Genomic DNA, 18,136 nt, shown 5'->3' with positions numbered 1-18,136 from the left:
CTGGCTTCTCAGAGGGACTTACTGTAAAAGCCTTAATTGAAATTCTGAAACAGCACTTAGGTAAACATACAGGTTATATACAGTTCTTGATTAAATGTGGATTATATTTGCTATTCTCATTCTGTGTTGCCACTGCTTGTTTTCAGTTTGTATGTTACATTTTCATCAATGATGAAGTCAAAGCAAGGACAGTATTTGCGTTGGAAGTTGGTCCATGTATTTGCTCTTACAATGATTTCAGGAACTTGACACAATTGGGCTTTAAGAGCTGTTTCCACACATCTCTCGAGTGCAGTACCCATGCATGATATTAAATGTTTATCCTATGGTGTCTGTATCTCTCTCTTGGAGTATGAAACTTAAGATGTTTTCCAACATGGCCTTGTTTCTCTTTGTCTCCTACAAATCTGCAGTTTGTTGGTCAGGATCATCGCTCCTTTATGAAGACGCAAATCTTCATTTATTTTTCTGTTCAGAGACTAGAGTAGTGGAAAAGATATGGCAATCTGTAAGGAGTAGCAGTTAAATAGTTATCTGGTGTCCAGAAGTGCGTAGACCTAAGGTGCACAATATATGCAGCGAGATGAGTAATTTAATTTGCCTGTGTTGGGGACAAGGGAGTGTGGTGCAGACTTATCCAGGCCCTGAGAAAGCTCACGGTTAACTAAAGAAAGAGGAGGAAGGATTTTGCAGGAGACCTAAGATGAGGGACACTGGAGTGGAAAGGGGTGTGTGCATGTGAAGAGATAAGGGGTCAGCAACACTTGAAGTGCATCCCTATGCCTTGAAATACAATCAATCCTCATACCTGGGTGGCTTATCTGGACTGCAGTGTAAGTGCAGCAACAAATGTAGCCACCTCAGATTTGCAGGCTTTTTCCACTTCAGGACAGAACTGTGCAAATCCAGGTGTGTTCCTTCAAAGGCAAGTTCAGCTCTCTGTCCAGTATGGAGCATTGTTGGAACAGAGTTTAAGTTTGTTCCCAGAGCAGCATTGAGTCTCTCTGCACAGTCTGTCTTGGAGCTCCTGGTTCCTGAACCAAACGGGATCCTTGTGTTTGTTCCATAGCAGTGAGCTCTCCTGGAAGAGGGGTCTCATACAGCACTCCTCCACGCTCCAAAAGGATTGTGATGGAGCACATTCAAGTAGCCCTGCACAGCACTGTTTTTTGGGGGATGATGGAGCAGATTCATGTGTTGGTCCAGTTTTTGATCCTCTAGCTAGATGGTGGGTAGGAGGGGAAAGTGACCCAGAGCAGAGGTCCCAATGCAACTTTGACCCAAAGTTGACACAAAGTGACTCAAAGCAACTTTGCAGTCTGGCTGGTGAGGTCTCAGACACTGTTATTCCTAGCACTGAGTGCCTTTTAAATAATTGAGTGTTTCTGCTGTCTTTGCTTCTTCCGATGGATTGGATCAGATCTGGAATTGCATTTGGATTTTGCTGTATCTTGGTTTTTTTTTTTTTTCTTTTCTTTTTTAAACTGCTGTAGCCACTGAAAAAATGGTTGTAGCTAACATGAAAACAGATGTAAAAGGCTGGCATTGTGGTGTGTGCAGCCTTAAGCTGTGCGTATTGGCAAGTTATTGGGTGTCAGATTTCATAATTTGGGCATAAAAGCTACTCTTCAGTTAAGAAGGCAGGAGAAAAAACATTTAAGCTGCTTTATGGAAGTAGGTAGCTGAAAGGTTAGGGATTGCTCCTTCAGACATAAACCACTTCTTGGCACCTAAAGCAAGGGCGCATGTAAGTGGGTATGTTTTACATTGTGTCTTATTAAGTTTTGAAAGATAGAGCCTTTGAAGATTGCCTTTGAAAGATAGAGGGATCTCAGGGGCTTGGGGGGAGGCACTGGGCACAGACTGAGCAGCCACTTTGTCTCTGCAGAGAAAAAGTCTAGAAAGCCAGGAGGAGTTTGAACTGAGCGATGACTGGAAGAGACTTGAAGCCAGAAGCAAAGAAACTTTTCTTCTTATGTTTGTGGAAGCAGGACTCGGTGTATTTGCAAATAAGTCTGGCTTGCCTCAAAGAAATGCTTATCTCCATCAACTTCTGACAAAAATAACCTGTAGCTCTGAATTTGGCTGAATGCGAATAGCTGTCTGGGTGGAAGAAAGGTGACACATGATTATCTTCTCAGCCTTTTCAAAGTTTATAGCTTCTTCCCTTTTGAAGTGTAAATGCCAGAAATAAACACGGTGTTTTAATAAAGATCCATGGTTTGTGAAATTACTTGTGAGGGCAGAGCAGGAATTGACTGTAATACAGGTTATTCACAGTGAATTTGATGTTGAAACTGTGAAACTAATAGTCACATGGAGGACTGGATTGGAAAAGGGAGCTCACATGTTTATTCTGCTTGTAATATTTTTTGTTTATATAAAGCAGATAATGTTCTCAGTTAAGAGAATGAAACATTATACTATTTTTGTGGGCTGCAATAATGGTATTAATTTGGTGCTTGCAATGCTTTTCAGCCATTCTTAGACAAGTCCTAATATTTCATGTGCAGTGTTTGAATGCAAAATTTATTGCAGGAAAATGAACAACATTTAAATTTGGCATTAACTACAAAGAAGTACTTTATGTTGATAAAAATCTCAACAGTTTTTTAAAAGTAGAACCCCACAGAGATACTTCAGAATTAATTGATGGCAGATGAATTTAACGCAGTTAAAATGAATTAAACCCCTTGCTATTTAGAATAATATAAAGATGTCTGAATTTTATTCCCAAAAGAGGAAATACAGTTGTTAAGTCCAGATGGATTTTTATTTTTATTGGAATAAGTTTTGAGACTAGTTATATCTATCTTTTTTTTTTTTTTTAATGTTACTACCATAGTGTTGGACCTGGGACAGCACAGACCTGCTTTTTTAAAATTGTTTTAAATCCAGATAAATGAACAGTTTTACTATGTTTATTTTGAAAATTAGTGCTTTCTTATTGAATTTGTAAGAATCGGAAAATAAGCATGAGGATGATGTACAGTATAGAAAAGCCACGGGCTCAGTCCTGTGTCAAGTTATTGTTAGCTGAAACGTGGTAACTGTCAATATCTGTGATTGTAGCCTGCCTAAATGTACTTGTGCTTGGGCCTTTTTCCTTGCATTGAGGGCTTGCACCGGGGCAGCTGCTGTGGTGCTGCAAAGGATGTGTGATCAGTTGATCACATTTGAGGCCTAAATTACAAAGAGAAACTTTAAGGGATTCAATCTATTCATTTAGCTGAAGGTGAAAGGCAGTGCTGCTATTGTTGTGTCAGTTTAAAGCTTCTAATTCCATAAAATTATTAATCCTATCATGGTGGTTTGTTCTCTGCTGTGTTTTACCCATTGACAAGTTGTCTTTAAGTTCTGGACCCAATTCTGCTCCACTGGTGGTGGACTAGAATTCAGTAGACTTTCTCCTTCAGTTGGGATTGGCATCAAAATGGATGGCAAACCAGGAGGCTTGCTAACAAATTAAGTGTTGGTTTGTCTCAAGTAAGAATACAGCTGGAAAAAAAACCCGCTATTGAGCATGGTACCATATTGTACTTGGAATGGAATATCAAATTATTACTGATAAATTTTGCAAACAGGTTCTAGGCTGGGAGAGTGGTATATGAGGAAAATGAATGACTAATGAAGGGGACTAGATCATGGGGTGAGCTAAGTGCAAGCAGACAGTAAGGGTTTCTATGTGGCCAAATGTAAAGTTGCATTTATAAAAACTATGAACTGCAAACCACAATTGAAGGAAAATGTGCCACATCGTATGAAACAGTGACTAAAAGTATCAGGCATTAATTGGTGAGCAAGAGTTGTCATTGTGATCATGGTTAAATGCTATTATGATCCCCAGATGGCAAAATAAAAGGGTATCAAGTAGAGAGGTTATATTTTCTTGATACTTGGCACATGTGTTGCATAAAGTAGAAGGGTGAAGGGTATTGATAAATTGAAATGCATTCAGCTGGGGAGCCACTAGTGTGAGTAAAGATGTGGAAAACAGTGAGAACTGCAAGGAGCACAAAATATTTGGCTTAGCAAACTGTGTCAGGGAAGAGCTGATCATAACAGGTGAGTCCCCTAAGTGGGGACAAAATATTGATAATACATTTGATAAGAAAAAGCTCTCCAGTCTAGCAGTCAAAAGCATATTATGATTCAGTTTTGGCAAGGTCAACCAAGCTTATTAGGCATAAAGGGGAATTATTTTCAATAAATTGTAGCTACTTCATTGGGTAATGACATTGTGATTTGTTGCATACTCCGGTGTTCTGCCTTTGCTGGATGCTTGTTGTTTTGTCTGGCTGGTGAAGAAGTTGTTCTGCTTCCTGGTGGAAGGGAGCATAAGGAGTTCTTTAATCAAAATAACAAGAAAATGTTACAGCAAGAAATGGTGCTAAGAAAATGGGGAAAATGAACTTGTACTCTTGTGTTACAGATTCAGTGGTTCTTTCCTTTGACTCCGTTGGACATACAATAGGCTCAGGTACAACATTGCCTTCTTCTCTATCTCCCACCTCATGACAAGGCTTCTACTTAACTGGACACGGTAGCCATGTTGGGAGGCAGGTCACTGAGTCAGACTTTTGTGGGAATCAACCATCTAGCCAAAGTGGGTAAAGAGGTTCTTTCCTAAGTGTAGTGGAAGTATTAAGGGCCTTAGTGCGACACGAGGATTAACATGTGGGACCCCGTCCATTTCCCAGCAAGGCAGATGACCTGGATGTGTTACATGCGTTAGTGATGCGGTTTGTGCTTCTTTTCTCATGCGAAAGGCATTAAGATGATGTCACCCACCAGCTGAAGAAAAACTGTTCTATGCTACTAGGAGAGTTTCTCAGCTAAACAAACAGTTGAGTTATTTGGGGAAAGACATCAGGAATCCTTCCAGGAAGGAGAAGGCGAAAGAGTTGTAGCTAAACAAATAGGGCTGGAAACCTTTTTTTTTTTTTTTTTTTTTTTTTGGGTGGAGATTGACCAGCATTATCAAACCCCAGGGCAAATCCTGCCCAATCTAATTTCCTTTGGAACCTGAGCACGACCTTCAATTAAACTGAACCAGAAATCAAAAATTCTTTTGTGTTGGGGGCACTTCGTGAAACCAGTAACTATCCGTTTGGCTATGTGTAATACATAAGCTGTAGCCAAGGTACACCATAGTGAGCACGATACTTGATGAAATTCAGTTTACAGTGTATGTATAATGATACACGAAGTGCAAGGGAAAGGCTAAGAATTACTCTTACAACTTCAAACCCCTTAACACTTAAAAGATGTGGGGGTATTTACTGTCTTGCAGAAAAGAAAAAGTAATCCAAGTGAAGGTTTTGTATTTTATCTTGCTTACTAGCCTTTCCTCTTAGGTTGATGGGGGAACATGCTGCCTTCCAACATAGCACCTGTCTTCTGCCTGCAAAGTTTGAGAGAGAGCCTGCTGCTTGACACTAACAGCAAAGCTTGAACACAGATTTCCAATTTACTAACCCCCGAGCTAGTGGTAGTAACTTGCTTTGTTTACAACACCCCAGATGCTTTCTGCTCTCCCTGCGTCTTCTCTAAAACTTATATCTGGAAATGGATCTATTGTGGGTGCATGGTCTGACGTGGGAGTATCTCTAGGGTGCTGAGTGCAGAGTGGATACGTTGCTGTGTTTATGGGGGAAGAGACCTTCTATTAACTCCCTTCTACTAATTAATGCAATTATAACTGAAGTGTGTTGTTGCCTGCCTCCTTCTGTATTGGGTGATGGTTTCTTTAGTCTGCAGAAGTAGGGAGGAAGTTCCATAGGTTTGAGATACGAAATCTGTGAGTAAAATTCAGGGAAATATTTTGATTACAGCTGAGTATGTCTGAATGAGCATACCTACCAGTTTTGCTGGATTGATGTTGGTACAGCTAAGACCAGAATTTGTTCTGGACTAAAACTTTTAAATATTACCTACTACAGATTTTTTTTTTCCCTAATACTATTTTGGTTTCTAATTTGATGTGGAAACAGTTAACCCTGTGGATAGCTTCCAGTGCAGGGTATCTATGGAGTAAATCATAACTGTTGTGTTATGATACTACCAATAGGGTAGTAAACTTAGTTATTAAAAACAGTTCAACTGCTCCCTGTCTTTTGGAGTTCTGTTGATATGGAGGGTGGGAAACACGGTAATGTAAGCCAATGGACTGTCTGGGTCTGTTTTAAAAGCACTGGTCTTTGTTCTGCTTATACATTGCAACTCAAGCTTGGATTGGTTAGGAGTAAGACAGTAAAATTTGATCTTTTGTAAACCCTTCCACTGCAACGAGATTGAATTTCTTCATTGAAAAAATATGAAGAAAACTCATATATTTCAGAAGGGAGGCTCAGAAATGTCCAAGAGAGCTGTATGTTTATTGCTTTCATATTTAGTCCTTTGCATTCGCTGTGCCACAACCTTTAACCTGCTCTGAACTGATATGTGTAATAAGATGTCAAGATGTGCGTTGTCTGCCCAACTGAGGGATAGCTTTCCTTGTTGAACAGGAAGGAGAGAGAGAAAAACTGTGGCTATTGTGCTTCCGCTGTCCATCCCATCTCACCTTGCTGCAGACGCAGGAAAAGACAGAGCCCAGAAAGAACCCAAAGAAACAATGGCAGCTCCAGGCCCAGCCATTCCTAGTAGGTGATGTTTCAGGTTGGGGTAAGAAGGGACTAAAGTTACATACTGTGAAACATAAAAATACATATACCTTTTTCTTTATTAGTCAGAATTAAACAGCTGTGAATAATAGTCTCCCTGTTAAGATTTCATGCTGCTTAAAACTTGTACTCATTGACTTATATTTGCATATTAAACAGCTTCTTGGAATTACTCTTTTGTAATTGTTAATCGTGCCAAGTGAAGGGCAATGTCTTGTTGCAGCTTCTGTATTTTATTTGAATTGACTGTCCTTAACTTGGTTTTCCCCTTAACTCTTTGTCCCACATGCAAATCTCAGTTTTCATCGAGGCTGGAAATCTGTCCTTATGCATCTCAGATAATTACAATCTCTAGGTTATTCCAGATAAACTTACTGAACTGAGTGTTCAGAAGATCATCTGGCCATGGAGCCTTAAAGTACTGCTTCATAGAAGATTATTAGCCTAGAGGACATGAGAATCAAATATGCTTGGAGTGAGACTGAACTGTCTGAGGTTCACGCTGTGGTCTAGCCTTCACAAGTCCAGATGTTTTTGTGATTCTCTTCATGACTGCCCCTTCCCTTGAAAGGTAAAGTTTGAGTAGCAAAGATAAATGTTTGATGTGATGTCTAGGCCAGTGTTTCAGCTGAAACCGTTTCAGAAAGGAGAGTGTCATGCTTTGAACTTGGGAAACACTAAGCAGGACACAGGGTGTTTGAGAAGAACTAGATTTCATTTGCTTGCTATAGACAGCTAGTACTACTTTTTTTTTTCTTCCCTCTCTAGTTGCTTTGTTTTACTTCGTTGCTAGCAAATCAAACATTTGACCTTGAAAGTCGGATTTATACCCCTGCTATTTTTGTTCAAGACTTTTTCTACCTCCTGTATCTGAGAGCAAGCAAGTTAAATTTTTCTTCTCTAAGCCTCATTAGGATAGGAGTGCAACTTTCCCATCTGCTAATGTGCTAGCTGGAAATATGGAGGTTCTAAATACCTTATGGCTGTAGGCTTACATTGTTGTTAGACATGTTTGATTGCAGTACTGACCACTGGTTGTATGGCAGTTGTTCTCACTGCAGGCTTGATATGCAGTAGTTCTAACATCTGAAGCAACGCAAGTGTTATCTAGGTCTTGCTCAAATTGCTTGAATGTTTTAACTTTGTTGTTGTTGTTGCTTTTTTCTTTTCAATTTAATTCTTAACCTTATCAAAAGTTTGGCTGACTTATGCAATGAAAATGGAGCTTTCAAAATTTGGTTTAGAGTAGCATATCTGCTGCAACTCATGTGCTTGAGAAAGCCCACATGCAAGACCATGCTTTCAGATGCTGAGTTCACAATGATAGTGGAGTAATCACCTGTGAGTTTAAATCCATGCTTATTTAGGAGTTTGCTGTTAGTAATTCCTTATGCTGAAGTCCTTAACCATCTTGGGAGAAGCTGTGAGAACTATGAAGGAAACTCTCTCTGTTTCCTTCAGCAGCTGAAGATGCTCAGATAACCATTTTGTGAAGGATGAGAAGAACCCTGTGTCTGTCCTCCTAAATACAACTCCAGAGTGAATTTGGTGACTACTTTCGTATGTTTTGGATGGAGAGTGGTATGGATGGAGGCCAGGAATAGGAATACAACTGAAATCGTCAAGTATCAAATTGGTAGAATAGTGACAGACTCCCAGTATGAGAGAAAAACATTGGTGACTTGCAGAAGATCTCTTGCTGTTCTTTGGCTTTCTCAGTGAGAATCTGGTAGTATAGATGGCTACTATTACAAACTCTGATCTTTCCCAGATTTCTAGGTTAGTGGTAATTAATTTAGGTATTATGTTAATTAACAGAATTTGTGAGGCTCTGGTAGCTGTTCTTGGTTTGAGGAAAACAATTTTAATTTACATTTGGAGCTGATGTGGTTCTAGTGTGTTGGGTTTTTTGTGTTAGTTTTTTCCCCAGAATTGCATTTCTGACTGTCTTAATGCTACTTGGTAGCGATGGGAAAGGAGAAGTGAACTTATTATGCTGCATTTTTCTACATTCCTGTAAAGTAGAAAATAAACGAGAAAGGTTTTTTTGGTTTTTTGTTTGGTGTTTGTTTTTTTTTTTTTGCTGGTTTTAGTGGCTTTATTCTGCAAAAATGCTTTTCCCTTTTCATTTTTGATTAATGAAGTTCTACTTCATTCTTTATTTCTTTGAGCTGTAGACTGTGGGAGCTGCTTGAATCTTTGCCAACGACTGTCATGTATTCGTTGCATAGTCCTTACGTGACTTTGCCAGCATGTTCAGTATCATCATCTGTCTTCTTATTAATGCTCTGTTCTTCCAATTGAAAATACAGCTGTGAATGAGTTGAGGTGCAAATGCCAAGAAGTGGCTTAAAGAATACCTCAAATTAAAAGTATTTTAATGGGATCTTTCTCTATCATGTGGCATCTCTCTGCATCGAATCAGTACATCTTGTAAGTCACTAAAAGCCAATATAGATTACTGTTTTGTTAATATTGTTCTTGACTTTTATTAGGAAATACGATACAATTTCTAAAATAAAGAATATGTCGGAAGATTCAGTAGGGCAGCATTAACTCCATTAGCCAAGTGGATACATGGTAGTAAATGAAACAACTGTTTATTTAGTGAAGGTTGCTTTCTGGCTTTAAACAGATGACTCCCTGGGAAAAGAAAAAGGGCATTTGCAGTTCATAGGAGGAAATTTTTCATCTTCGTATTGGATTCTTTCATAAATTCAGCTTAAAGCAGTCCGTTGCTTTTCTACTGTTGGAGGTTGCTATAGTTTTATTAGGAAAAAAGTTGTAAGGAGTTAATAGTCCATGTTAAGGTAACCAGAGCCTTTTATAATGTAATATGCTCGAATGACCTCTTTTTGTTTTACTATACCTATTTTGGAGGTAAGACAAGCAGGCAAAAGACCTTCCTGATGGATGACCCATACAGCACTATCAGCAAGTGATTGCTTATTTGTTCTTTCTGTGCCTGGGGGATGAATAATGTGGTTGCAGTGTCTAATGAAGGAGACCCCTCTGGTGTATTGCTTTCCTCAGGCTGTAAAGCTGGGCCAGATGTCTTTGGGGGCCCCAATCAGGAATTACAGAGGTAAAAAAACCACCTTGACGGTATAGAGCTGGAAATTACTTCCTTTTGCTGCTAAATCTGAAACAATAAGTAGTATCCCCATGATTTTAGGTGTCACCAGGGCGTGCAGGGGTTTGACTGGAGACAAATTTGAACTCACAGGTTTGTATTTCAGTTGTGCTGATAGTGCTTGATGTATCCGTTTCCATCAAATATAGCTGTTTTCATCAGGTGCAGTATCTAGAAAATGAATATTGAGTTTGGTGCAGCAGGATTGGTGTCTTTAGATCAGTTTGCACAGTCTATGAACATTTTTAATATATGTGAAATTCCAAGTTTTGCTGAAGGTGTAATATTGTTAAGGAAGTTCTTTTGCTCCCCAGAAAAAAAGGAAGCCTAAGTGAAGCTACATTAAAAGCTGTTGAAGAATTATTTTTTTACACGCATGGTGGAAATGTCAAATGGGCAGATGGTTTGACACAGACGTAGATTGGTGAGGCATGCTTCTCGTACTGGGCTGCAAGGGCTAAGCAGTTATCTTTACAGATGTCAGTTCTGCTTCTTCTGTGTATTTTTACAGAGCAGGGAATGGCACCAAGGACTGGGCTTTATCTTACCAGTGTACTCGGGGTTCTCCCTGATGTCAGTTAGACAACCTGGAGAAAAAGGCTGTTAAACTTGTATGCAAAAGAGTAAATGGGGGCGAAGAGGAAACTGGAACACAGACATGCATGCAATCTATGCAGGTTAGTGCTGAGGAGCCCGGATGGCCTCAGCTCTACCCCTTCTGTACTTGGCTTTGCAACCTTCCCCCCCCCCGCGCCCCCTAGTTATTTAAATAGCCTCAGAAAATAATGCTTTCATCAGTAAGTTCCATCACTGAAGAGCTTAAAGTGAAGATCCTAAGGAAAGGATGCAACATTAAGCCCTTGTTTGTCCAGTACTTTCATCGTTGCTCAGTAATCCTGAGCGGTATTTTTTTTAACCCTGGAAGAAAACCTTTCTGTTGTCCTTTTCAGTTGATCAGTTGCATATGACTTTTTTCATTAATTCTTTCTTGTCTCTTGAGTTCTAGCAGAATTGCTTTACATCAGCTGAACTTATATAACTGTCCATATGTGTTTTCTTAGTCCAAGGTGAATGTGAGGTGTTTGACCTTTTTCATTGCAGGGCAAGTCATTTTACCTGGCCTTTGCCACAGATGTAGAACTTGCATGTGGACAGTGACTAAGGCTTAGCTCAGTTGGAGCCTCAGTTCCGCAGAGACCAAACTGCACTGGACAGGATGAAATGTATCAGGGTGGTCTGAGCTGTTCTTGATAGGGCTTCCGTCTCTTGAGTGTCATACTGATTTCTTTGACAAACACAAACATTTTGAATAAAATAGCTAAAATTGAACCTTCTGCCTTCCATCCTGTACTTGCAATTACCAGTTAAACACAGAGAGAACTAGAACCGCATATAGCCCATCTTTAAAAAAAAAGTTTAATTTTCTATTTCTGTGGGTAAAGTTGTTTCTACTGTGCTTCTAAGTAGCTAGCTGCTAAAGGAATAGTACTGACGTCATCAGTGAAATCAGTTATGGGTAGTTTGGAAGGATAAAACCAGTGAGCCAAGTTAATTCCTGGATTGTTGATTTCAGATTAGAAGCATAAGGGGAAAGTTTGGCCCATTTTGCTTGTATATAGCTATATTGGCTACAGATGCAAAATGCAATTTGAAAACTTGATAGATACTTTATGCTGTGCTTTATGGCTTTTTGGGTGGTCTGTATGGAGTTTACAGACATGAGACAATGCATTTCTCACTTGCTGCCTGGTAGCTGGATTTCTGTTGGATACTTGGGAGAAATTTCCATGCTAATGCCAGCATTGAATTTGGCACAGGATTTGCATCATTTATAGCAATTGCTATGCTTGGCTGTACTTCTGTTCATATAATCCTAATTACATGCTTTATTATGAAATTGTTGTCAGTTATTAGATTCTTACTCAATTCCGATCTTCCTGGAAATGTAGAAACGCATTTTATTTCTGACCTAAGAAGACCTCTTGTCCTTATGGGGCACGATGAAACTTCATTTCCCATGGTCGTTCTTTTCTGTGCTTCTGTACACTACTGTACCCCATTGTCAGCTGAGAACTGTAGCTTCCTAGCACAAGTGAGTGTGGTCTTTAGATTGCCTTGCTCTCTTTTAAAACTGTTGTTTTTATCCCTCATGGACCTTTCAGTCTCCTATGGGCTGAGAACGTAAAGCCTTGTTCAGATTCTTCCATGATGTTCTTCTAGTAGATGCAAAATAAGTTCTTTATTACCTTCACTCATTTTTGGCTTAAAAAAAAAAAATCCTATTCCACACAGCCATATAAATGCCTTGTCTGGAGACTGGTGGGTCAGACATGGCCTGAGCTGGATCAGACGTACCAACCTGGTTAGATTTGAAGGGTTAGATCTCCAGAACCACAGCCATTGGTAGCTCTGCATTGTGCTTCAGTGCAGACACCCTCGCATGGGGGGGCATCATGATGATGTTGGCAGAGGCCAACATCAAACCACAGTTAACACGGCGATCTGGTCCCAGCTAGTTCTTGGTGGAGATGCTGGAGTATTTCTACCTTGTTCTCTCTAGCTGTTTTGTCCTGGTTTTCTCTAATATTCTAGCACTTCTTCATCCCACTCCATGAAAAAGAAGAGAAATGTTTTTCTGTATCAGCTGGTTACCTTGGTGAGTAAGGCTTTAAACTAAGGTGATGGGAGGTGAAGGCAACCTGTAGGTTAGGGCTCAGAGAGGTTACCGGAGTGCCAAGGCAGGCTCTTGCAGCCAGTATTTTCAAGGGAGGAAGGGGTAGTAGTGGGATTGCCCCTTTCTCTAGCAGTGAGCTGTGCGATCATCACACCCTGACCATACTGTATTTTAGACTCAGTTGTACTTGTCTTTGATTCAGTGAGTCTGTGTTTTATTTTGTTTTAAATTAAATACATAACTCCAGACAAGGATTGCCTTTTCCTGCAGCTGGGCTATGTGTGTTTGGCTTTCTCTAGGTATTTGGGGTTTTATCTGTCTTTTGTGAATCCAGACCGCTTCCAGCTGGCATGTGGGCTGCGCTGTTGTGTGTCACAATGACTTTTGGCCCCTGTATTCATAGCAATACAGCTAAATGACATTGGAAGGCTGTAACAAGACTCTGATTTTTGCTAAAAAGGATGCGAACTTTGAAATCTGTAATTTAGAGACTCCTAGTGTCTTTCCTGGGGGAGCAGCATGTGACAGAGATTCATTTCCAAGCCAATAGTAACACTGTGACTTCCAGATATCCCAGTGAGTGTGACATGGCCTGTGGTGAGGGCAGCATTTCTCTGCCTGCAGTAGTTTGCACATTTCACCAGCTAGCAAGAGGAAGGAGCATAGATGCTTCTGGTTTGATGTTACAGCCTGAAAGGATAGTTTACACCCTACTGAAAATCAAGAACACGCCTGTGCTTCTAGCTTGAAACCAGAAATGTTATTTTGTTTTGTTATACTTCATACATTTTTCTGGAAAGTGCCTGTTGTGAGATAGTTGACATCTATGATTTTACAAAATTACTTTATACCTCTGTTAGTAATCATCAGTGAACATCAAAAGTAACCACTTTCAAGCTGGGGAAGGTGAAATGCATGTGACAAACAGAAGGTAAATCTTCCAACATTTTAACATTGCAATGGAGGTGTGTCATCTGTGGCATTTAGCATTTAGTATGCGTATGTTTTCTGGTGCTTTGGTTGCAAAGCTCATAAAGTGCTCACTTAGTAGAAAGCCCAGGATGATGATGTAGTTATGAGGTGATGTATCTCCTATTACATTTCCTCTTGTATTTCCTGTTGGGAAGAAGGGAATGTTAGCTCGAATGGGATAAGACTGACGACAGGTTGGTCAGTGGCTGTAGGTGTTTAAAAAAAAAAACCCAAAACCTCTGTTGCTGTTTGCTCAGTATGGATGTTGTTTTGGGAAGGAGGAAGGGTTAATAAAAATTGAAGGCATGTATTTTTTTTTCCCAGAATGGATACCTTCCTATGTACAGTCCTACATGCGGAGGAGTTAAGGTTGGACAGGAAATAACTTCTTGTAGGAGGAATAAACTGGGAGAATGTTATGAGGAAAGCAGCACATGGGGGCAACACAACTGTCAGTATGTGGAAGGTGGAGGAGAGATGCACAGGTGCATTTCTAACATCGAGTACAACGGGGATGGTGGGTGACACGCGGGTGCTGGCAGAGAACGGGTAGTACGTGCCAATACCAAGTGCACACATGTTCTGCAACTTCTGTTACCTAAGTTATGTCAAACATAATTCTTCTCTTGGCTTGGGAATTAAATCTTAATGAGACTGAAATCAATGGCACAGTTTACACTGACGTATCTGTTGCAATCGTTTTGTCTTAGGTACATGTTTAGGCTTTCCTGTTCTGCCGGTAAGTGATAGCATGAAAAGCTTGTGATCTTGTTAGGTAAACTACTGCAGCAGAAATTTTGGTGGTGTTTCATAAGGAAAGCAAACTTCTCTGTTTCCACTGAGCTCTTTCTAGAAGGCTATGAGAGCTTTTTTCCTTCTTGTTTCTTTTAATACATCCTGATCATTAAGCTTTGGAGGGATTTACAAGATCACAATGTATTCAAAGATACAGAATGCAAAGCTTACTTTATACTGGAGTTACAGATGTTGTGAGTGATAACTTTGTTCCTGTAGCTGTTCCCTGTTTGTGGCATAAACTGTGACTTTGCAGTTTCCTATTGAACAACATCACCTGAACTTGAAGCATTTTTGCCACCATGAGTGACTTTCTCTTGAAAAAGGGCTGCTTGATTATGAAGTTCTGGGTTGGAATAGACAAGGAATTAAGAAAAATTTCAAAGCTCTACCATGTCAGGACCTAGAAGGAGCGTTTGTCATACAAATTACTGGCAAAATGATTTCTACTGCAAGCAGGAGAGCTTTGTATTTCACTGCGTGCGTGGTTTCGGTAGAGCTTTGTTTTTATGACTACAGATATCCTGGTTAATTCTAGTGATTTCTAAATTAATGATTACCCATGCATTCTCTTACTTTAGTATTTCCTGGAGATTCAGAAATGTTAATTTGGGAATACCTTGAAGTAACAATAATCTGTGATAACAGCTGCTAGCAACTGGAAATTACGATATAGCTATTTTCAGTTAGAAATAATTATTGCCCTTCCATAAGGACTTGCTGCTTTTTGGTTTTGGTGCCTTTTGCAGAGGAGACACTTGCAGTTTTTATGATACTGTGTTCCTTGCTTTTGTTTTCCAGAGTATGACAAACTGGGCTTTCTCCTGAACCTGGACTCAAAATTGTAAGTAGAACAGTAGGACTCTTTGTTTCTATAGTTACAGATTTCTGTTGTAAGCAACTTTGGTGTCACCTGGGCAGTTGGCTCACTGGACTATGCACTTCTACCTGGGACAGCCAAGTCCTGCAGCAACCTGGCAATTGTGACTTCTTTCCTTACGCTAGGCTTTGCTGGCCAGCTTGGATTGGTGGTTCACTGTCATTAAGTCCTTAGTGACTGATCAAGAAGCTGTAAACGTCCACCTGAAACCATGACTGTCAGTCTGCTCTAGATATCCTACTGTTAATCTTCCAAATGAGGAAAAATATATTCAACACTTGAAAGCAGGAGGACTGTCAATCTGCAATGTACTGGGATGCTTAGAAGTTTATATTTCCTTTCCACCTGTTTCTTTAAAAATGGATACTACTGGTTTTGTTTGTAAACTGGAGTGGAAAGAACCTCAACACAAGGCAGTGACCATTTGCTATGTCAGAAGAACAACAAAGTGCTGAAGGATAATACTCGTCATGCTTTGTGCCATAAATCAGTCAAATTGAGAGTGAACTTCTTAACACTAGGGGTCACTAGTGACTCTGTTTCTGAGGTCAACAGCCCCGCAGAAATTTTGGTATTGGGAGCAAAAAAAGATTACTAAAAACCTTCTGCCTCTACTACTTAAAAAGGTACTGAGGCAATCCAGTGGCTTTGAATGACTTGGGGATGCATCCCCTGTACAATGTATCATGTTAATATAAAAAACATTTTTAATGTTTAGAAAGTTTCATTGTATTTATAGGGTGTAACATTCAAGTTTTGAATTTAGCCTTGCTGAGCAGCTTGGGAGCTTCTGTAATGAAATAAAAGCCCCATAAGTGTTTTGGGAACTGCTGTTTGCAGGAAACAAGAAAGTCTCTAGGTAGGAGCTTCTTTCACAGAAGAAGCTGTGTACATAAACTGAACTATAGTAATTTATCTGGCAAAAAGGTACTGTAGAAGAATACATATGAGAAAGAAGGAATATTGATCCCCCCCCCCCGGCTCTTTATCTTATTCAGTGTGCAGGAAGGATGGCGTTTACTGCATGAATAGCTGGTCAAGGCTTCTTTCTGGTCTCATTTAACGTAGTGTTCTGTGCGGATTTTGTTGCGTGCTGTCTGGAACCTGTGCTTGTTGCACAGTTACCAGTTTTCTTGATTGAATTTTCTATATTGGGACATCCTTGCGATTTAGAGACAGTAGTGTATGTACCCTTACAACACTTTGGGATGAGATGATACATTATCTCCAATTTATACATGTAGAAGTCAAAGCAAAGAGATTACTCCAAAATTGTGAAGTGGGTAAGTAACCTTTGAATGCACTTCTTGGTGTTGGTAAGGGAAGAATGGTTTTTAACTTTTTAAGTAGTCTGATTTTTGTTTTTTTCCAGACTACTTTGCATATCTTATAATGTCCAATTTCTTGAACACACCCGTTGACTGTCCACACACTTTGGGCATATCAGGTTTGGATACCAGCCTGTGCTGTGTCCAAACCACTGCTTCGGTCTTGCTCTTCCTATTCCTCCTTCTGTGTTCGCTGTCCTTTTCTTTGTTGCTTATAGCAAGTCCCATTGAGTCTTCCTTCCTCTTCAAGCCTCTGTTTTTTTTTCTCTTCTTTGCTGACTTATCTACTTTGATTACAGCTCTGAGACATGGCCTGCTCCTTCTTATACTTTAGCATGAGGACAAGTAAAGTTTTTACCTGCTGGAGGGCCTCCAAAACCCTAGAATTTTTTTATTAAAACCCCCTCATGATGAAATCTCTCTATTATTTTTGATTAAAGAAAGATTTTGTTGACTACTTCTAAAAAAAAGATATTTATATTGCACCTTAAATGTGCATATTTGCTTTTCAAAGCCATAAAGTTAGCTTCTGAAAAGGCTTGTAATAAAATCAGCATGATTAAAATAAATACTATGAGGTTAAGTTAAGGAGCAAAGAAAGCAAGTACTATACATAGGTGAAATCACTTTTTTTTTTTCCCTGTAATTGTCCTTTGTTGATTTTAGGTTGGGTTTTTTTCCCTTTTTTTGTTTTGTTGTTGTTTGTTTTTCTTCTGTGGAAGTAAAGGTGGCCCTGCTTTGAGAATGGACCTGCAGAGAATGACCTGCAGAGGTGCCATCCAGCCTGAATTATTCTATGATTTTTTTAGCAAGGGAGCCAGAAAAAAAGATGAAAATACCATAAAACATACTAAATAAATTTTGAAATAAAAGTGGATGACAGCCTAGAGGAATTTGCTGCTGTTCCACAAATTGACCATGTGTGGTCAGGGTACCAACTGTGTTTTCTAAGTACACACTGAATTCAATGCTTTCTGCGACTCAGTCAAGATGGTACCATCGTAAAAGCACTTTCTGGTTAAAAAAAATTTGCTTAGAGTTGAAAGGGATAATATGCTCTGCACTGGTGACTTTATTGGCAGAAATAATGTAATTATGTCTGTTGTGATATAATTGTTCTGGTGGAATTTTGCAGTAGATCATAACTTTATAGGGTTCACTTAATAGACAGCATGTGGAAGTCTAGTGCGACAATTAGTTTTTTGGGGTTTTTTTGTGTTTTTTGTGTTGTGTTCCCCCCCCCCCCCCCCCCCCCTAATCTTTCATTTGTTCAAAGTGTGTTCCTGGCTGTGTTAGTTGATGTCATTTAAACTAATGACCTGGAGGACTAACATTTTCTACAAAGGTAGATCTGCATTAAAACTTCAGTGCTCTGACTTGCATTTTAAATTACATTATACAGAGGAAAATGTTTGACATGCAAAGGCAAATGGACACATTACTATTTATTCATCTTTAATTTTTTCATGTATTACTACTTCAGTGTCCTCTACCCTGTAGATGTCCGGGGCATGTTATTCAGGTATAATACATTCTGTTGTGGTTACAGCAATGTAATGATTCTGTTCACTGGTTCTCTTTGAGTTCGTGGTAATGAAACCAGATTTGTTCACTTTGGAAAGACAAGCTGTCAGAAGTACTTGAGAAGTGTTTTCTGTGGGAACTGTATGAGGCATGCCTTGCTATAGC

General features: G+C 39.6%; 1 protein-coding gene across 4 annotated transcripts in view; it reads left to right on the top strand.

Annotated features, from left to right (window-relative positions):
• ST3GAL3 (ST3 beta-galactoside alpha-2,3-sialyltransferase 3) overlaps nt 1-18,136 on the top strand; it is a 184,685-nt gene that overhangs the window by 35,039 nt on the left and 131,510 nt on the right. For 2 of the 4 annotated variants that reach the window (XM_082311506.1, XM_082311505.1), the window contains 3 exons: nt 4,433-4,480; nt 6,510-6,644; nt 15,041-15,083. In XM_082311506.1, coding sequence (XP_082167632.1) covers nt 4,433-4,480; nt 6,510-6,644; nt 15,041-15,083 — 226 coding nt within the window. The remainder of the gene's footprint in view (nt 1-4,432; nt 4,481-6,509; nt 6,645-15,040; nt 15,084-18,136) is intronic. The other 2 variants (XM_082311507.1, XM_082311508.1) reach the window with 2 other exon arrangements.

The sequence above is a fragment of the Platalea leucorodia genome (genome assembly GCF_965183815.1).
Source record: "Platalea leucorodia genome assembly, chromosome: 5".
NCBI lineage: Eukaryota > Metazoa > Chordata > Aves > Pelecaniformes > Threskiornithidae > Platalea > Platalea leucorodia.
Note: the sequence above shows the minus strand (reverse complement) of the source record. Positions and strands in the feature narration are given on the sequence as shown.